This window comes from Molossus molossus, unplaced genomic scaffold (genome assembly GCF_014108415.1).
Source record: "Molossus molossus isolate mMolMol1 unplaced genomic scaffold, mMolMol1.p scaffold_m16_p_9, whole genome shotgun sequence".
NCBI classification, from domain to species: domain Eukaryota; kingdom Metazoa; phylum Chordata; class Mammalia; order Chiroptera; family Molossidae; genus Molossus; species Molossus molossus.
In genome coordinates, this window is record NW_023425403.1 from 78,254,662 (window position 1) to 78,276,900 (window position 22,239).

The 22,239-nt window shown below is 39.3% G+C and overlaps 1 protein-coding gene across 11 annotated transcripts in view; it reads right to left on the reverse strand.

The window, feature by feature from the left end:
* Positions 1-219: 219 nt before the first annotated feature.
* TDRD3 (tudor domain containing 3) overlaps positions 220-22,239 on the reverse strand; it is a 179,558-nt gene continuing 157,538 nt past the window's right edge. For all 11 annotated transcript variants that reach the window (XM_036249876.1, XM_036249881.1, XM_036249875.1 and 8 more), the window contains 2 exons: positions 5,272-5,397; positions 220-475 (listed from right to left, as the gene is read on the reverse strand). In XM_036249876.1, coding sequence (XP_036105769.1) covers positions 5,281-5,397 — 117 coding nt within the window. In that variant the 3' untranslated portion in view covers positions 220-475; positions 5,272-5,280. The remainder of the gene's footprint in view (positions 476-5,271; positions 5,398-22,239) is intronic.

The following is a 22,239-nucleotide window of genomic DNA, read 5'->3' on the forward strand; positions in this document are numbered from 1 at the left end:
AACAAAGAGCGTGCTAAAAACAATATATTTGCATTTTAAATATTTTTTGCTGCTGTACTTAGCAGCAAAGTACTTACCATACTAAGAACTGCTGTTTGGCTTCAGATTGTTTTTGCAAGAAATGTGGCAAGTCAGTTTATTCTGTAATTATTAGGGGAGGCTCCTGGATGCTGTCATTGCTACTCTGTCTATAGAGGACCATTAGTGTGGCGTCAAGAGCAGATAAAGGAGAAAGACAGCATTCAGCAAATAAAACATACTGCAAAATAATGTATGTAATAGCACATTAATTTTATTGATGGCAGAAGAAAAAATTCGCTCACTTGTATTTTTCCCCCTCCCTAAAATCTGTCTTTTCATTTTCCAAATAATAATATCCACCATGGCTGCATCTTATTCTGAAGGGAAATCAGAAGGTCGATCAAGAGGTTTTGACCAGGATGTTGCGTCAATGGCTCCTTTCTTCATAGAGACTCTAGTAAAAAAAAGAGAGGAAGAAAGTGAAATTGAACCCACAAACTGACTTTTCCATACTCCAAATACGCTTCTGCTGAGACTTACCTGTAAATGAAGTGCTTGTATAAATATCAATAGACCGGAAATAGAATACACTGGACACAGCTGTCTAATTTATAAATATAACATATATAAATCAATAGGCAAACAAACCCCAAAGCAAAATATTTCTAAATTTTTCCTTTTAAATTCTTTTTTTAAAATATACTTTTATTGATTTTTAGAGAGAGAGAGGAAGGAAGAAGGAGAAACATCCATCAGTAGGCTGCCTCCTGCATGTCCCCTACTGGGGATCGAGCCCGCAGCCCGGGCATGTGCCCTGACCAGGAATCGAACGAGGACCTCTCAGTCCATGGGATGGTGCTCAATCCACTGAGCCACACCAGCTGGGCTCCTTTTAAATTCTTAAAGTACATCTCTGTCACCATTGGTCCCTTTATTTCTAGCAAGGTGATTTCAGGAATTTCCATCAATTGAATAGTTTTTAACAGGGGATGATTTAAAAAAGCAGCAGCCTGCCAGCGAACCATTTCTGCCTCCATCCTACCCTGTGAATCCGTCTGAACTAGTTTCATCCACATGGGTCATTCATTTTAGTCTGCTACCTCCCCTGGCTGCTCCCCACCCTTATCGTTGAGACACCTTGGGTGGTGACATCAGAAAGCGGAGGGAAGTGAAGAGAGAAGCTTGTTTGCTCGGCCCTGTTTGAGCTTCATGCATAAAGGGGCGCGTGGACAGGGCGGCAGGGTTCCCATGGCTGCGTCCAAACAGCTCACACCTCTTCCGAAGTAGATCGCCTCCCGCTTAGAAAGTGAAGGGTTTTCTGGGTACGGTATTCTCACATGATGGCATCACAGGGTCTGTAACAGCTACCTTTCTGTGATCATTTCCTTGGCCTTGATTTGAAAAATGTTGCTCGACCAGATTGTCAAAACAATGTTTCACATTTAAAAATAGATCTTTTACCAGCTAAAAATGGTGTTAAAGCCTTAGAAAACAAAGTTGTGGTATTTCTGTAACAGTCTATGTTTAAATATAGGTTTCCAAGTGTGTGGTTAATATGGGAAACTGCAAAGATGATTCTTTCATGGAACAAATGAACTAGAAATGAAGTCAAAGTGCGTCAACATGTATTAAGTCACTTCACATGCTGAGGCTTCTCCCCCATCGCGCCAGGGCGCCTCCTGCTGACCTGCCTCACACACCCTGCCGCGGCCTGCCACCGCCCCTCCCACAGGACATCCCCGCCACCTTCCTGTCCAGACTCTTGCCCTCCTGGTGTGTCATCCATCCCACATCCAACAGCAGTATTTAAGTGTCATTTTGATCATATCACTCTTACTCAGAAGTTCATGACAGCACCTAGAACTGCACACTCTTAAGGTGTCTAAAGCGGCTTCCTGTGGACTTTGCTTCATTCCCTCTTGAAGCCTTCCTTGGCCTTTAGAATCTTTTCAGAGGACTCTACCCTACCATGAGAACAAAGTTGAAAACTGACGTCTAAAGCCTACCCCTACTACTGAAGTCTAGTTCCCATGACTCCAGTCACATCAGAAACCTCATCGAATGCACATAGTTTTGGTCAGCTGCTTTGTAAAGATGCATATTTCCTTATCCATATCTGCTCCTGTTTCTAAGTTGTCTGTAACAACTTGAAAAGTCCAGGAACTAGAAGAGTTTGGAGTTCTGGGTCTAACTCTAACCCTCAAGGCTTTGCTCTGACTTGTCAGCACCTTTTCCGAGACGTGGGTCTATTTCCCCACAAGGCCCCTTCCCTCACCCAGCCCTGACTCCCACTTCTCCTGCTTCTGTTAGTCACCGGCGCCCTCAGTACCAAGCTCCAGCAGAACACGATCCCTCCCCACCTTTGGGGAAGTACATGTGTATGCGGGTGGTGGTGGTGCTGGTGTAGGGACCTTTGGCCTTATATTAAAATTGTGTTTTAAACAATTTAAAAGACCTTAGAAAGCTAAAAGGGAATCTCAGTTTTCATTCACCTTAGGAGAGATTTAACTAGAAGTACAGTAAATTTATTCTAAGTGTTTTAGTGCTTTTTTACTTAAGCCTTTGACATCTGCTTACTTCAAGCCTGGCTGAAGCACGGAGGAAGCCGGTGATGAGGGGGAGGGCAGCTTACCACGGGAGCAGCTAAGAGCTAGGAAATGAAAAGTCTTCTTCACGCCCTCACCGGTTTGGCTCAGCAGTTAGAGCGTCGGCCGGAGGATCAATGAGTCGCGGGTTCGATTCCGGTGAAGGGCACTCCCCTCGCTGCGGTTCATCCCCGGCCCTGGTCGTGGTCGTGCAGGAGGCAACCAGTCCATGTGCCCCACACAGGTTGATGTTTCTCTCTCTCCCTCCCTCCCTCCCACGCTATCTGAAGATAAATGGAAAAATATCCTCAGGTGAGGATTGAAACAAAACAGAACATAACACTTCTGCACTTAGAGATGACAGAACTAAGTTTTAACCAATGAAGGTGCTTTGGGAGGCTGAAGAAGATACGAGACTCGGGGAGCTGTCCAGCAGAAACAGAACGTGACACATGCGTCATTTTTAATTTTCCAGAATTCATGTTGAATCAGTAAAAATAAATAGGAAAAGTTAATTTTAATAATATATTTTATTTGACCCAATCTATCTAAAATCTCATTCCAATATGACTGCTTTCTGAGATATTTTACTTTAAAAAAATAGGTCTTTAAAATTGGGTGTGCAGTTTTCACTGATAACACACCTCAATTCAGGCTAGCTCGTTTCCAGGTCTAAGAGCCACAGCTGCTTTGAAAGCTGAGTCACTCGGCAGGGGAAAGAAGACAATTTGGAACAGCCTTAGCAGAATAAATAGTTGAAATGAGAAATTGAGAACAATTTCTTTAAAATTCTCAATGGTCTTGTTATTGAGAAGAAAAGACTGAGAAATAAAGGTACAGTTAAGTCTAAAATTCTCTTTAGGGTGATACAGAATGAAAGTTGTAATGGGAAAACTCTGATTATTAAAAAAAAACTATTCAAAAGCCCGGGTATAAGCAAAAAATAGAAATGTTACCAAACATGGCAAAAACACATTAATAAATAAGGTCTTTGTTCATCAAAATGAGATGCCTTAGATTAGTCTTATAATTTCCTGATGTTTTTGTCCTATTTCTCTTCCTTCCAATTGAAGATGAAATTCAGGTAGTGACTCTCTTTCTAAAACTCTAAGATGGAAGTTTCTGGACTGATAGCCTCGGGCCCCAAAATTACATCTCAATAAGCACTCATGCTGTCTCCACCCAATTCCTTAAGATATACTATGAAACATTTCTGCTTTCTTTCTTTTTTTTTTTATCCTCACCCGAGGACATTTTTCCATTTTTGTTCAGATAGAGTGGGAGGAAGAGAGAGGAAGAAAGAGAGAGAGAGAAACATCGACGTGAAAGGGACACATCGAGTGGCTGCCACCCGCACAACCCAACCAGGGCCGGGGACAAACTGCAACCGAGGTACATGCCCTCAGTGGGAACCAAACCTGGGTCTCTCTGGACCGCAGGCCGAAGCTCTAACTGCTGAGCCAAACTGGCCAGGGCCATTTCTGCTTTTTTTTCCTTTTTTCTTTGTTTTTGACTTCAGAAGTACTGCTTTTATTTTATTTTATTATTATTATTATTATTTTATCCTCACCTGAGCACATTTTTTATATTTATCTTCAGATAGAGCGGGAGGGAGAGAAGAGGGAAGAGAGACAGAGAAACATCGATGTAGAAAGAGACACATCAACTGGTTGCCACCCACACAACCTCAACCAGGGTCGGGGACAAAGTGCAACCAAGGTACACACCCTTAGCAGGAACCGAACTCAGGACTCTCTGGCCACAGGCTGATGCTCTAACCGCTGAGCCAAACCGGCCAAGGCATAGTGCTTTCATTTTAAAGGAGGCTTTCTCATCCCAGCACTCGTGACATCACCGAACCCGGGTGCTGTCCCAGGCACTTACTAAAGCTGCATCCTTGGCCTCTACCCACTAGATGCCAGTAGCAACATCCACCCCAGCTGAAAGTTGTGACAACCAAACAGGTCTCCTGACAGCGGCATGTTCCCTCAGGGAACAAAACCATTCTCTGTGGGGATCACTGCTGGGAAGTATTTAGATCAGTGGTCTGCATGCCTGGCCCCATCACCTCAACTTCTAATATAAATGGTTTGGGGTGGGGTACAGGGTACTGGTATTTTCAGAAGATCCCCAGGTTCTAAAGCATAGCCAGGTTGAAAAGCACTGATCAGATGAGCAGGATCCAGAGTACTGCCTCCTCCATCTGTGTGCCTTTAAAATGCTAACAGTTTCTGGAACTCAACCTTTACTTGAAATCTGGCCTTCCCCCAGCCAAGTGCAGCAGGAATCACAAGTGGTCTAAACGTATCATGTGCGAAACATTTACTCTTTCTTAAAAAGAATTGGAATTAATTTAAAAATAACAAATATACTCAATTATTCAGGTTAGCCCTTTGTTTTCATTCACCTTCTTGCTTTCCACCCCCATTCGAAGGCAGTGGGTACAGAGAAAAACGGGGATTAGGAAGAGCATTTGTGGAGAAAGGTTTGGTGGAAAAGTAGTTTATAACTAGGGTTTAATCTCAAATACTTTATAATGGAAAATTTTAAAACATCAGTTTTTTTCTATTACATTGTTATGAAATATTAATAACTGGACTTACTTATTCCACACGAATAGCCTCTCTTTTTCAGTATGGAAACCACCTCACAATGTCAACCTTACCTTCTCGCATTAGTTCCGCGCCCGGGGCGGCTGGTAGAACTGCTGGGTCGGCCGAGTGGACCGCCGCGGTTGGCCGTCACCTCCTCGACGGAACTCGAGGGTTTGGTCGTAGGTTCCTTCTTCCTCCTGGTTGCAAAGAGTAATGATGTAACATGTTTAAAACAGCTCCAACTTTCCTAAGTTAAATATATTTTATGGCCCCACTTTGATATACCCTCTTAAGCTGCCTATGATTCACACCTGTCAACTTTGATAACAGGGGATGAAAAAACCTCGTTTGGTACTAGGTAAAAGAAGAATGAAATGTATGCCCTGGCCAGTTTGGCTCAACGGTTAGAGCATCGGCCTGCGGTCCAGAGAGACCCAGGTTCGGTTCCCGCTAAGGGCATGTACCTCGGTTGCAGTTTGTCCCCGGCCCTGGTTGGGTTGTGTGGGAGGCAGCCACTGGATATGTCCCTTTCAGGTCGATGTTTCTCTCTCTCTCTCTCTCTCCCTCCCACTCTATCTGAACAAAAAATGAAAAAAATGTCCTCGGGTGAGGATAAAAAAAAAAGAATAAAATGTATAGTTGTAACATTAGAATCAATTTGATTCCGGAAAAGGAAATCATTTCCACATAATAGCACGATTATCCCATCAAATTACTTGACACAATGTGGTGAAAACCAAGCATTACAGTAAACATTTTCTTGACTATTTGGGCTTCTGAATATTTCTAGGTGTTTATCATGGAACAGGGCTTTGGTAAGATACAGCAAAGGGGTAGACAAGACAGAACGTTCACCAGCCGTCTGTCCTCATCTGACAAAACCTGTAACATCATTAAGAACCTTACATCCAGAGATAGGAAAAAATAATGGATGGGAATGAGGAAGGAAGTCCAATATACATATAAAGAAAGCTTCATGCAAGACACAGCAACCGCCACAGTAAGACACAAACTATTTTCCTCTCATTTTCTTTTTTACTGAGGGGGTAGGTCAGCCAGCTTAAGGAATAGCGTGGGCAAATTAGGGTAAGCAGAAAGAACATAGTCAATCATAATGTCTGAAAAGCACTTAGAGCAACAGAAACGTAGCCGAAAGCTGCCTGGTTTCTTACTGAGTACTGCCACCCTGTCACTTCAGTGGTTTGAAATGAATGTAGCTATGACATGTGTTCCCCTTTGCAGACAGGAGAACACTGGCCCTCCGTTTTGTTTGTGGAAAGAAGCGGCATCTATTTCAAAAGTAGAATTTCCATTCCAACTGCATTGTCAGAGCATGGCAATTTGCATGATTTTGGAAATTCATCCTATTTCTTTCTCCTCCTCACTTTATCTCTGAATCTCTTTCCCAAAATATTTTTCCTTTGACCCTATTAATAACATGGGAAGTTATAGGAAAGACCGTGTTCTGCACTTTACATTTTACTGGTCTAGCTATTACAGTTTTACTTGGTGGGAGCAGAAAGATGCTAAGATTATTTGATTAAATCCTAGTATTTAGAAATAATATTTAACATTTTACATGAACATAACACCCATTAGGCATCCTCCATTGTATTCTGTAGCTATTATTTCCATTTTATATTAAGTACACTGAAGCATCGGTAAGCTTTAGGACTGTGCCCTAACATTTCTAAGGCAAATCTCAGTTTTTATTCAAAGACTGCTGCTAAATCTTTAAGTCTCAGTTTGCATATAAAAGAGATAAACCAATAGCCAAAAATTAATTATCATCCTGAAAGGGAATTTATCACCTAAATAAGAAAATGGAGAAATCTGACAATATATTTGGCATAATTCAATAACTATATTTTAGAGACATTCCAGATTAGCTCTTTTTTCTATGCCCCTTTCATTCATTAACAATCAATCTCAGAATAGTTAGAAGCATCAAATATTATGTCTCTAACTTAGTAAAGTAATTAAAATGCAGGAAGAAAAATTCAAAAGTGTTCAGGAAAGAAGAGAATTAGTTTTTATTATTCTGGTCATTGTTCTGAATGATGATTATCAAATATAGCTAAATTTGAAAAGGAACTATTTAATTTTATGAAATAAGACACTTGCATAGTAGCTGAGAAGAATGAAAATAGATTTGCTAATGTAAGAGAGAAAGTAATTATTTCAAGAATTAGAATGGAATGTTATTTTTCTCTACACCCAGCTGCAGAACTGACCGTAGAACATCTAAAATCTGTACTTTATCAATAAAACACATTTGCTGAGTAAGTGAGTTAGATTATGTAATAAATATGGCATTGCTATTTGAAAAGCTGTCTCTACTGTGTTTAAAAGATTCATGGACTACACTAGCCAGAGGCAATTAAGTGGTTTTACAGAGATGACAGACCATGAGATTTCTTTCACATTATTTGATGTCTTCACTATCTTTTTATACAAAATGGAAGCAAGAAATAAAAATGATACTGACAGGTTGAGATTTTTTTTTTTTTTGGTCAAAGGCACAATCTTGCTTTATAAATTTTTAAATATTCCTCCAGCAGAGTAGTTGAGGGCAAGCCTGGTTACCCACAAAAACCACCTCTTGTAGTCTAGAGCTAATAATTTTTAGCAATGAATGAGTATCTCTTTCCATTTATATGACACAGCTCATTTTAATACATCTGTTTGTCTGGAGTCATCTTTGAATGAAATGTATACCTTGTTCCTCTAGCTTATCTTCCTTTAGGTCTCACTACTCTGTAACAAATCCAAAACTCAAAAAAGAATTTAATTTCATAATTCATGAACATATTTTAAAAATGTAACATGATGTTGAGTCGGCACAGTCCTGGAATGCTATCTAGTCTGTCCCCCTAAACATGACACAAGAGGAAGCTCTAAACCCAGAGGTAAGTGATTTTCCCAAGTCACAGCTCATCAGAGGAAGTCCAGACCAGGGCCACTGTGTTTCTGACCCTCAGGCAAGGTTCTTTAAAAGACTTGGAATACATTTCATGGAGTGGAAGTGACAAATGGCATCTTCACCTAAGCTTTTGGTATAGAACCATTTTACCGAACTCGCAGTTTTGCTCACCTGAGACATATTATCAGGTAAAACCTGGTTTTAAAATACTAAATAACTAATATTCAAAATGTGCCCTCTCTTCATGCCAATATTCACTAGTATATTGTTCCTTTAAGTGAAAAGGTACAAAATGCAGTAATCATACAAAATGCAAGCTTGAAGAAGTGCTATTTTGGAAGGAGAAATTCACAGCACCAATGCAAGAGGAGACGTATAGCTTCGTGTACAAACACGGTTGGCAGGACAACCACATCTTACTGCAAATCAGCCACTCGACCCCTGGAACTTACTTCCGCAGGAGGTGTGAACCGTTTAGTCAGGTTCTCTGTCCCACAGACAGTCAGGTCAAGTGCAGGCTAGTGTATGAACCAGTACCCTAAGGAAGGTGTTAGATCAGTGGTTCTCAGCAGGCATTGAATTGGCACCCCAGGGGGCATCAGCCAATGTTGAGTCATTTCTGGTTGTCACGTCTGACTGGTGCTACTGGCATCTACCAGTGGGTCTGGAGACATTTTTGTTTTTTACGAACTGAAGGGGCAGGGTTGGGGGAAGCTGTTACTACATCTGCTGGTCAGAGGCTGAGGATGACAGTGAACACCCTACCATGCACAGGACAGCCACACAACCAAGACCATCCAGCCCCAACGCCAGCAGTGCCGAGGCCGGGAGGCCCTGGGCCAGGCAAAGCAAGGAGAAATCCTCCTACTCCTAGGTGCCAGGGCGGCTGGAATTCAGGAAGTTTGGATTTGCTACCCTTTCCCTTTTTCCTTTTGGACATTTCTTCTTTTGCCTCTGCCTCTCAGGCCTAACGGCTGGCCCTAGCCGCTATGGAACCGGGGGTGGGGTCTATTTGCTCCGGCGACATGTTCATGGTTACTTAACGTACTGGATTGCCTTATCTCAAATCACATGTCTTCAGCATTTCCCCACAACCATAATTTTGTGAGGAGACAGAGAGAGATTACTTGGTTGGTGGAAGTGGACAGTCACAAAAAAACTTAGAAAAACTTATACTGTCACCTGTCCTTGAGTAGCTATTCTGTGTATAATTTAGTGATGTTTCTTCCAGTCAGTCCCTTCTCACAGAATTTATACAGTAGCCACAAAGAGAAGCCAGCATATAAAATGCCTACCATGTACCCTCAGCAAGAATCCTTGAACTTGAGGATATTTTGAACAATGAAATACTAATGAGCACATATCTCCTTCAGTGATTCATGTACAAACCTCTGAATTGCCCTATGAATTTCTAGGCCACCTTCTGCCTGTCTGGTGAGCTTGTGTAGTCAGCTCATAGAAAATAGGAACCAATTTTAATATAAAAGCTAAGCAAGCAATCATTTGAAAGACAAACCTGCTTTTCTAAAACGACAGGTAATAAAGGCAAAACTATGGGGCAGTAAAAAGGTCAGCGGTTGCCAAGGCTTAGCGGGGACACAGGGATGAGCAGGCCGAACACGGAGGATTTGTAAGGCAGTGAGACTATTCAGTACGATAACATTATGTCGTAACACTTTTTCCAAACACACAGAAAGTGTAGCACCCAGAGGGAACCGTAATGCAATCTGTGGACTCTGCAAAATCACTCCTGTGTCAACGTCGGCTCATCAACGGTGACAAATGCACCCCTCTGGTGAGGGACGGTGATAATCGAGGAGGCTATGCCTGTGTGGGGGCAGGGGGTATATTGAAAATCTCTGCACTTTCCTCTCAGTTCTGCTGAGAATCTAAAACTGCTTTAAAAAAAAAAAAAGGTTGCAAAATAGGTCACATCCATGGGACATGTTGTTCCTCACAGAGTGCTGGTGACATGGTAGGTCCTTCAAAGGTATGGAACATTTGTTGACCTGCCCCTTAGTGAAATGGTATGTCTCAATCCATTCAGATTCTTCCTGTGGTTATCAGTAATATCATCATATCATCATCAGAGGATGAGAATTACATTCCTTTAAACCTTGGGATGCCCTTAATGAATGGTGAGAACCACTCTGAAGATTATTAAGCTTTCTGAACTTGCTCTAGGTTGTGTTTAAGTTTGATTATACGTTGGATATTAATAACATTTTCTCTTGGTCCCCACTGGAAAACTTGGACCTTTGATTTTTGTCAGCCCAAATAATGAAATAAAGTATCTCTGTCCCACACAAAAACAAATCATAATGGACTCCAAAAGTACAACTTAAAAATAACTTAAAGTATTTTTAAATGACCTACTTTAATTCAACTATACTAAAGTAACTGAAAATTGAAAGTAAAGCTGAATCAGCCTATACTTTCTGTGAAGATTATGAGTAACGTTTGCACCCATATGTGTTGTGTATCCAACACTGAACCTTTATTTACCAATTATCCTTGTTTAAGAAATATGTTCTACTTCAATATTTATAGCTCTATCACAAAATAAACAGGGCTGTGGTAGCCTGGAACCATAGACTATAAAAGAGAAAGTTTCTGTAAATAATAGCCCAAATAACTAAGATGCTATTACTTGCTCAAATAATTAGTACTATCACTTGAGCTAGAACACAAGTCTTCGGATCCACAGTCCTGTCTGCCCTCACTACGCTTCCGAGTAATAAGGGTGAGAATTATGAACTTCACAACTGGAAGAGGACTTGGAGATAACCTAATTGTGTAGATGTAAACTTAAAAAAAAAAGTATTATCCATTTTGGGGGGTAAATGTGGCACTCTTCTTTCGAATGAAATTTTCTCTATAGAATTCCAGTACATAATGATGGGCTCAGGGTAAAATGTGTGTTTTTACGTGTGTATGTGAGCAGCGTCCCCTTGCCTTTCTCTTCCGCAGTCCCTCTAAACTCTGTAACCCTAACCACAAAAATTAAAAACCCAACCTAACTCAGCCTCTGCTTGCACCCTGGGAATGAGCTGGGTTGAATGACTTGATTAAAATGTAAGGCCTGGAGCCCTGGCCAGTTTGGCTCAGCAGTTTGAGCATCGGCCTGCAGACCAACGAGTTGCGGGTTTGATTCCGGTCAAGGGCACGTACCTCAATTGCGGTTCATCCCCAGCCCTGGTCGGGTCATGTGGGAGGCAAACAGTCAATGTGTCTCTCACACTGATGTTTCTCTTTCCCTCTCTCTTCCTCCCTCCTACTCTATCTGATGAGAAATGTAAAAATATCCTTGGGTGAGGATTAAAAAATAGTAATATATAGATATAGATGTAGATATAGATATAGATATATAGGTAGAGATAGAGATAGAGATAGAGATAGAGATAGAGATAGAGATAGAGATAGAGATAGAGATAGATAGAGATAGATAGAGATAGATAGAGATAGATAGAGATAGATAGAGATAGATAGAGATATATAGATATACTGGAATTCAGGCCTGAGTTCAGAGGCCTTTTGCCTTTGCCTTCCATTACAGAGAAAATCTAACCCCATTTTTGCCTTCTATAAATTAAATGTCTCATTTGATAATAACAACTCAGCTTCCAAATGCAAATGGAAAATAAAATTTTCACTTTCTTAACATATGAAGTTATTACATATAACCAAAATAAGTAAATTTTTATAATAGACTAATTTATCTGTTTTTAATAGTCTAAGTAAAATATATTAGAATAAAATATAATGGGAAATTATAGTCTCCCATTCCCTCAAAGCAGTTCTACGAACATCTTCATAATATGTACCATGCTCAGTAATATTTTATTTAAACCAAATATTGATGGCAGAAAAGAAATAAAAGACAACACTAATTCAAGAAAAAAAAAATCTGATTCAAAATCTAATTACTAAACAACTGCTCCAAAATGCACAGCTGAGACATGATGTTTTCCTTCTGTAACCTGCAGACTTTCCAGAGAACTGTGAGACATCTCACTGTGGTTCTGATCTTTTCTTTTTAGAAATGAGTGTGTTTTCTCAAGTTATATAAACATGGAAATTGTTGATGATTCTATAAGATATTAGGAAATCATCTGAATTTCTAGCTCAAGGGTTTTATTCTATGCGCTGCCAACTAAGCACAGCCTAAATGAGACAACCTCATGTTAACACGAAAGACAACTAGATGTTTAAATGACAACAAAAAGAAACAGAGCGATTCATCATTGTCCTTGCTCTAACATCACCGAGGTCTACCCTTTCAGAAAAGCAAACAAGCTATTTTTTGGCAGCTTAGGTACTCAGGAAAATTCAACTAAATGTCAAAAGGCTGCATCCATATTTCATCTGGAGAATATAGTATAAAAAAAAGAGACTAGCAAACATGTCACCCATATCAATTTCCAAATAAAATACATTCTTCGATTAAAAAACACACCTAAGTTTATTTATACCTTGGAACAGGAAAAAAAAAAAGAAGAAGAAGAAGAAAAAGAAATGAATTTTCTCTCATTTATTCCTTGCAACAATACTGATTTACTTAACCTCACCATTCTACAGATGAAGCAACTGAGGCTCAGAGGAACTCCCCCGATGCTCTGAGTGGCCGTGCTTCAGTGAGACCCCTGGGCTGTCCACACTGAAGTCCCTTCCATTGCATCGCACACGCAGTGAGTATCTGCATTTCTTGCTTCAGACAGCTTGAGATTTTTTCTAATAGTTAGCTTAATATCAATTTTAAATAAATGGGTGGTTTCTGCTGAGGCTAGTATAAACATCATTTAATGGTCGTCATCTTTATTGAAATACCACAGTGAAGTCCAAAGGATGAATATGTGATTTGTAAAATGTGTAACTCTCTCGTTGCCTGTTTTAGCTAAAGGTTAAATATATTTCAAAAGCTTGTCCAGAAATCAGATTAGGGAGATTATTCCTGCTTGAAAAGATTCTCATCTACTCAAAGATTTCCTTGAGAGACACGTTATCCGGGTATTGGTATTAAAACCTCAGCCACCAGAGTCAGACCTGAGTCCAAGTTTGGATCCCACCACTTCCTCCATGTTACTCAGCTTCTCTGTCTGCTTTCTCACGGGGTTACAGGGAAAATCATATAAAATAATACTTATAAAGAGTTTAGCAAATAAGCCATCTATGTTTTCCATTATTCTGAATTACGTAACCATTTAAAAGTAAAATATACATGCCCACTTTAATTAAACTATCTAGACTCACAGATTTTGCTAAAAACCAGGAAGTTTGTTGTGAGAACATCCCTCAAACTGCTTTGGGCAGATACAGAGAGTGGCAAAGCCATTGAGGAAATAGAAAGAGTCAATGCAAGAAGATTCTTACTAACTGCTTTCCTTTTATTTCTTCAGAAAAAAAAACACTATATACAAAAACTAATCACTTCACATTATAAATCATTCTATTGTTACCATAAGAAACCAGTTAGAAACACTATTTGAAAAGTTAAAGTATAGCAACGATGATTAAGAACAGAAAATGTCTATCTATGCCTGTTGATATGTTTTCAGGTCAACGGCTATACCTTATCTTTGCAAAAGCAATGCTTTCCCAAGTATGCTCATTGGGCACATATGTTTTAGAATATTTTATGGTTAGGACATAGGAGCAGAAATCACAAGTGGCTAATCATTTTATTCTCGTAAGTTATATCATTCTTACATCTTAAATTCATTGGCTAATATATTACAAAATGGTTTGACTAATTCTTTCTCTGAAAGTAATAATTACTATATAATAATGCCAGGCTGCTTTTCATTCTAAAGCTGTCAGCCCAATGCATTTTACAACGACCACCCAAGGCAAACAGTTGTGGTATGCTATAGTGACCTGAAGTACAGATGTAAGAAACAGGATTAGAAAAAATCTCCATGTCAAACTGATGAAAGACAGGACAGAAACCTGCCACTAAGAAGTACTGAGGGTTGCCGTGGGAGGGATACGCGACCTGACGTGCTTTAGGTAACCTTATTTTAAAAATGCAATACCTCATAGTACAGAAATAAAATCATTTGCTGTTTTCATCCCCTTAGTGAAAGTTAAGAAACCTAGGACTGACAGGAAGAGAATAAAAGTTTTAAATCTTGAAGCAGATCGTGTCACGTTTCAATCCCATTCAGACCCAACAGCCCATACCGGCAACGTCTGCATGACGAACTAAAAGTCTCTCTCTGCAGTTAAACACAAAGATAACAGATGTTAAAAAGCCTTACCAATTATCAGGCTAGTTAATACAGCCACAGTTTTAGAAATGTGAGGTGCTCTAGGAGCCAACGACCCCCCTGCGGTCTGGAACCATCCACCACAGGGCACAGAGGGCCCTGCGGCCCCAACGCCCCCAACGGCTGGCGAGGGAGCCCGGCCTCGAGCACGAGCTCCAGGCTCCTGACCTTTACCAGAAAGCACACATCTACGTTCTGGAACGCCTTCCTGCATTTTCTAGTTGAGTCTGTTTCCTTTGCCATGTGAGATATTTCTAATTATTTTAAAACAAGTGTTATACCCTTTTCTTAGTCTTCCATTCTGTAGACTTAGACTCAGTTTCTGGAGTCATGTGTCAAACACCATTATTTCTAGGATCCCCCATCATCTTGATCATCTTTTCCTTTACGTACTTTAATGTTCACTAGTCTGTATAGCCTAGTGTTCAGACTATTCAAGCGTGGTGCGTTTGGAACACAGTACCGTGAGTCCCCACGACAAACGAACTCGCGTCGCTCCACGAGTGCAATCCCACCTGCTGTACCGCTTTCAGCACGTGCCGTCCCTGCAGGCTCACCCGCGCTTGTCCTATAGCAGCCTACACCCTACTCCCAGGTCTAGTATTTCATCCTATATTTAAACAGAATTATTTTCCCAATGTAAGTAAAAAGTTTTAAATTTAACCACAATTGCAGTCCGTGCATTATTGAAAGATATTATTTTGGCAAAGTATTACCATATTCATAGTATTACGAATAACTATACGACATGAAGCCCGTTTTCTGACAAGTTATTTGGGTAACGTTAGCTGTTTTTATGCATGGTGGAAATTACAGCACTATCATCTAGAAGGATAACATATAGACAGATGGTTAAAATGCAGTTTAATCTTGAAAGTAGATTCCAGTGAAATTTAAAAGATGAAAAGAGAGTCATAGTGTCACATTAAACTCTTTTAGCAGTAGAATAAGTTGGTTTATTTCTACCCTTTGTAAAATACTTTCTTTCTAGACCCTTGAAAAAATATTAGCTGATACCTCTATTCATATACATCTTCACTTCTCTGTATAAAATTCTTCAGAACTAAGACTGAATGAAATAATGGTTAGAAGACACTTTATCAAAACAGTGTATTGCACACCAAGTACAAGCTCACCGTGAAGCTGAACATTTCTGTATACTGTTCATCAACCCCCACAACATCCTCCAGTAGGCTGGTCTCATGCACCCCATTTGCAGGCCCAGCATCAGATCCTGTACCGCGGTGCCAGCGCCCAACCCCTGCCTGTCCACTCTGCCGCTTACTGGCTCCCTGACTTGAGGTTCGTTTTTCAACAGCATGGAACCTGTATTTGTAGTTTTCCCCATGTGTGAAATGGAAATACTACTAACTATTCCATAAGGTTTCTACAGTTATTAAGTCAGTTAATGCATGTTACACATAGTGGCTGGTATGTGTGTTCCAAATGTACTGGTTTTGAACAAAAGTAATTCCAGTCTTCACACTCAACCATTTTTCCACTTTATCTTAACAAGTCAGTAGACATATAATTTATAATCTTGTTGTAATCTAAATTACTCTTGGTTTGTTTAAATTTATAAAAGTTTTCCCCTCATGCTGAGATTTCAAAATGTTCCATATATAAGGAGTTAGTTCTCTCTCTTTCTTGTAAGTCATTCTCTTTCCAGGGTTGGGAGACATTCTTAATCATTTTTGATAGATGGTTGAAGAAAAAAAAATGTATTGCAAAGATTGTCTTGAAGCATAATAAGGGAGACAAACTTATTTCCATCAACTTAGGTAAAGGAAAATTAGACAATATAATCCACTTGATTTAATTAAGGCAATTAAACATAGTACACTTTGCCATAATAATACTATTTCTAGGTTTACTAAAATTCAAGAACTACGTTTTAGTCACCTGTATCCCCACACCTGAAGTACCTGATAATACACTTTTTGAAGAGTACTCTGCTCATCATCCCAGACAAAGGAAGAACATAATAAATGTTTGTTCGTATTAAACATGTATTATTGTCTTCCTGTTGCTCAAGAATGAGGCTGTTTCTCCTCCACTCAGCCACAGCTGGAGCACTGACAGAAGAACAAATTAGGAAGGTATGAAGTCTCTGCATCACACAGTCAAAAGATGTTCTCCAGCTTTTCAAATACTTAATACGTACCTTTTTGAAAAACATTAAGGCAAAACAATCCATTTTTTAAAAATTCTAAATGTATCCATAAGATCATTGAAAGTGTATTCCTTTATGCACTTTGGAACAGCTTCTCCTTCCCCAACCCCCTCATCCCAATGTAAGCTGCTTATTAAAATAAAAAGTATGACAAATAGATCCTCTGGACTAGAAGGAATAGATAATAAAGAGTGAAAATGTCTACATTGTACAGGAATTTGTAAATCTGAGGTTTACTAATTAAGGCTTAATGAGTAATTGATAAGACCAGAAAAGATTATGGTACTCTGAACAGTTTATAAACTCCCCACAGAATAAATGCTGATACACAACCAGATTTCACTCTCGTCATCTGTGGATAAGAGCATGACAGTCTTTTGAGAGCCGAATGCACTCAGGAGGAAAAGCCTGTCCAGGGTTAAACACCAATTTATGCAAAGCCTCGGTTTAGCGGAGGATCCCGTCCATGTCAGGCAACAGGTACACCGACAGCAACAGCGCTGTGTCAGAGTTGGGACAGACGTCGCCAATTTATGAAGGCTGTCACAAACCCCGGGAAGTCACAAGTGTGAAGAAAAGTGACTTTTCATGAAGAAAATGATGGCAAATTTTATGACTTTCAGACAATACTATATTAGTTTAAAGGAACACAGTTCTTTCATTTTGTGAGAAAAACTTGTTTACTTTAAAAAGATTTGTGGATTTTTGTATTAGGGCTACATTTTAAGAGTCATAATATAGAAGTTCATTATACTAGTAACATTCAAATAGCAAATATTAATGGGAAATGTAAAAGGAAAATGAATAAATTCAAAGAAAAAGACGGTACAAAGAAGCAATTTGGGTTTCCTTCTGTGAGGAGTAATTTGGGATGGAAACCCAAACCTCCTGACGGGAGTGTCGACCGGCAGCAACTGCTGCTGACTTCGAGGTGAACAAGGGAGGCTCCCCTTCCAAAGTCCTAAAGGAAAACTAATGACATGGGATTGACCACAATTAGGAACCTGTGTGCCAGGCATTTCAGTCATTCCACCACTGACAACATGTTGACTGAGCATTTACTATGTTCCTTACAACAAACTTATGAGACTGCATATTTTATTGCTATTTTTTTAAAAGAAAAAAAAAACAAAACTGAGGTTAAAAAAAGATTATATACCTTGTCCAGGTTGTGTTGGACTCTACAGTCCACACTCTTTATACACATCCCAAAGGATGCAGAGGCTAAGGGAGAGAACTAGACTGATCTTATTAAACTCTTTTCTTTTTTTTAAACTTATCTTTATTGTTGAATGTATTACAGATGTTCATATTCCCCCACTGACCCCCTCCTACCCACTCCTGCAACCCCTGCCTTTCCCCACACTGTTGTCTGTGTCCATTGGTTATGCATATAAGTTCTTCCCATCCCTCAACCCCCCTTCCCTCTTAAAAGGATTATATAAACAAATAAAAATCAGGTGCTTTCCATCTCATTTACACATTAAATACATCATGAAATTAATAATACAAGGTGGATATCTCATTTAGATGCTATCATTTTTACAAAATTTTTACACAAATTATCCACAATGCTATCTACCCTGAGGACAATGTGCTACTTGATTGAGAGGATGAACTACCCCAACATGCTACACTATCAATAAGCAGCTACTAAACTTTAAACAAATCAATGTTAAATAAAGAACTTAGAATAATGTTGGGTACAAAGTTAAGTGTTCCACAAGTGAGGTATTATTACTACTTCACAAATGTAAAGTTCTATTTTTTGTAATGCCACAGACAACATATAACAGTTTTTCTTTTATTGGTTTGAGTCACGCAATTTGACTACTATATTATTCCAGTGAGTTATAGGGTTCAGAACCTGGCACAAAATGCCAAATGAGCCTTTATGTGGCACTTTACAAAATGATTTTACAATTCTTGGTGTTAATAACCAATGTAATACAGAAGCAAGGCTGAGAATCTGGTCAATTAGCAACATTGCTCCTTTTTCTGCCATTGAAGAAAGGAACCCAGAGGCGATCTTGACTGAGACAAATCCTGCCAGCTCACCAGACATAGTGATCTTCTTTATAAAATGCATCGGAAGTAAGTTCCCTCCCCTTGGTATCTACAGACATGAAGAGTTAACTCCCCTGAGAACATGATTACTGAGAAGGAAAGTATAATAAAGTGGTAAAACTCACCAATTCAAATATTTTCACACCAGATTTTTCACATTAACTGTTACATGTACCCAGACATGGAGCCTCAGAGACTTAGGTGAATACAAATAAGTCTGTTTTGCATAGTTGATTAGTAAGGTCCTAAATTTACTTAAAGATTTATAATACATTTTAAATAAGGGGTGTTTATTAATTTCATAATTTGATAAACCTCGAAGTATTTATTTCTCTGTTTAATGAGTGTTATCATATTTAGTAGCATAAACTTTGAGACCAACTTTTTACTAAGTTTTTTTAATGAGTGGCTGTAAGTAGTTTAGTCTCTTTTTAGGACCCTTAAAATATTTGGCATGGTAGCAATTAGAAAGGGAAAGTGTCTTGATGCGCCATCCCCTTCAATGCCAGAACAACAATATTCCATGGTAGCTTATAAATTAACTCTATGATTGCAAAAGAGCACTATGTTCTTAACAGGATTACTTGGTTTCTTAGTTGGATTTTGTTGTTTTAATTCCATTCCTAGTGAGTGATGAACAACTTTTTGTAATTGTTATGCAACAATTGTGATGAGCATTTGAAACTGTTTTCCTCATTTAAAGCTGTGTCCATGTTGGAAAACCTCTCTTTATAAATGGGTTAGTTAATAGCTAAATATATAGGTTGCGTCTTCTGAGATCAAACAGCAGTTTAACATTAAAAAAATTTTTTTCTTTATTTTAGAGAGAGATGAAAGGAGAGAGAGAGAGAAACATTGATAAGAGAGAACATTGACTGGCCGCCTCCTGCATGTCTCCCATGTCTCCCACTAGGGATTTGGCCCACAACCTAGGCATGTGCCCTGACCTGGAATCAGACCGGTGACCTCTTGGTGCATGGATCGACACTCAACCACTGAGCCACACTGGCCAGGGAGCAGTTTAACATTTTTTATTTATTTATTGTATCACTACCAGGCATGAAGATGACCTCAAGAAGGCCTGAAACTTTGTTAACATTCCTATGATTATATTAATGTTACTAGCAAGAGCTTAAAACTGTCTTCACAGGTCATTTTCTAATGCTGAATTACAGGGCTTTCAGAGCAGTAACAGAGTTGTTATGACTACGTGGACTTTCAAATGTCAGGTCTCCAATGAGAACCTCGACTGAAACCTGGCTGAGTGGCAACTGCTAGCTTCTGAATAAACAGAGAAAGTTCTTTTCATCTGTATAACCATTTAAACTTTTCTTGCAGCTACTAAAAGTAGGGGTGGGGGCGGGACGAGAAACTGACAATGAACCGTCAAAGTGCTTTGTGAACCATTTTCACTAAGGGTTGAAAACTGCTGTGAGCATAAATACCTCCGTGGGCAGGTCCCTCTCCCGTCTCCTGGGCAGTTTCTAAATCTCTATATATCTCTTGAAAATTCCTCTCCTATTCTTGACCATATTACTTCCAACAGACACCTGCTTCCTCTTCACGGAGAAGAGAGTTCATTAGGGAAGGATGGTTCGACTTCCTTCCCTGAAACCCAACAGCCTACCCTCACCCACACCTGCATTTACTTATTTCCTCTCCCCCTTCTAGTGTCCCTCAACATACCCCGTCACAGGCGATTAGATCCCATGTTCTGTGGCCTGATTTTTTTTAATCCTTACTCCTATTTTTACACCCTCTCCTCTGCTTCGTTGTGCCTTTGATGTAAACACGATTGGGTTTGGACCCTGAGCTCCTTTAGACCTACACCTCCTATCCTCTGTATCTTTACAACCAAGATCTCAAACTCTAAATTGTATCTCTGTCAAATACTTTACCCTTCCATGCTCTGCTAGACTCTCCCTGCCTTCTCTGTCCTCTCCCTTCCCTCCTTTCCCCTAAGCTAAGTCCTCACTGCTCTTGATAACTTTCAAGACTCATATTAAACCTCATTCATATTTAACAAATATTTATTGAAAGTACCTTCTGCTTCAGATACTGATCTGAAAGCTGAAGTATTAGCTGAGACAAAGTCCGTGTTCTCACACTGATGTCACTGAGGGGCTGGAGGCAGGAACAGGACATGCAGAAACCAAGCAGGGCAAGGTGGAAAGGGAGATTGTGTGATGGCGCCTTGATGTCTGACCATGGAACAGCCGCGGAAGCCCTTGCCCCTGCACAGTCTGTTTCTCACTGAGTCAGGTACTCTCCGTCGGCGCTCTGTTCATGATGAACAGACGCTGATGAGCTAGCTGCTGGGCTCCTCTGCCAGCCTGTGATTCCTGGAGGGTAGAGACTCTCATCTAGCCCTTCCCATTGTCTAGCACATGACCCTTCTAAGGAGATGTGTTATGCCAACACTGTGCTGGATGGAGAGAGAAAGCCATGTAATAGGTGCTCAAAAATTCTTTTTGAAATAGATTAATACACATTTGAAATAAGTTAACAGGAAAACTACAAATATAAAACTTTAACTTTATACTTATTAGTTTAATATTACATCAAAAACTAAAACAGGGATAGAGAATTAAACAAGATATCATAATTACATACCAACATTCTTAAAATTATGAATGGTAGGTAAGTACAGATTAAATCAACATTTCATGTGAGAAATGTAATTTGCTTTGCATTTGAAAGCACTTTGAGAGACTGAATTATGAAGGTGTATATGTATTTTGAGGACAGTATCAGTAAGAGAAAAATTTGCAAGGAATCTAGAAATAGATAGCATGGACAGAGTAAAAGTATGTAGCACAACTTTGTAGAGATAAGTCTATCGGTTTATTTGTACAGATATTTCATTGACTAATTAAAGACAGAAACGAGTTTAAGGATCACGGTATTTTATCATGCAAAACTATAATTATGTTGCTGTTAGGCTCACTTACGGTAAAAAAAAAAAAAAGGCAAAATTAGGAATTAAGAAGTGATGTTTTTATCTTACTTTTTAAACTCCCATATTTTCAAATCCTTTTTGCAAATTTTAGGGATTCAACAAAAAACAAAACTAAAATTCCCTAATCACCATCAACTTTCTTCTTGCTAATTTTATTTTGCTTGTTTTTACTTTTTCAAATAAAATACATAATACAAAATTAGAGAAAATTTATAAAATTGAAGAAACATATGGACAGAGAGAGCTCTAAGACAACCACTCCATGAGTATAATCTTGCTCAGATCTATAAACTGCTTTTATTCACCTATATTTCCCATGATATTATAGCCTTCCTAATGATTTTATCACAGCAGTATAATATTTCACCCCACAGATGGATGATAACTTATTTTACCATTCTCTTATTGTTGGGCATTTAGGTAGCTCCTAATTTTTTCTATTATAACAATGCTGCAGTAAGCATGTCTCAGCAATCACATATTCCTTTGCTCTTTCCCAGGAGAGACGAACAACTGTGGGATCACTAGTTTAAAGGCTATGAACACTTTTAAGGGTTAGAAAAAGCCTAGAAGTGTCACATCAATTTACACTGCCATTAGCAATGTGTGAAAGTACTCATACCACTGCTTCTTGGCCAGCGTAAGTGTTAT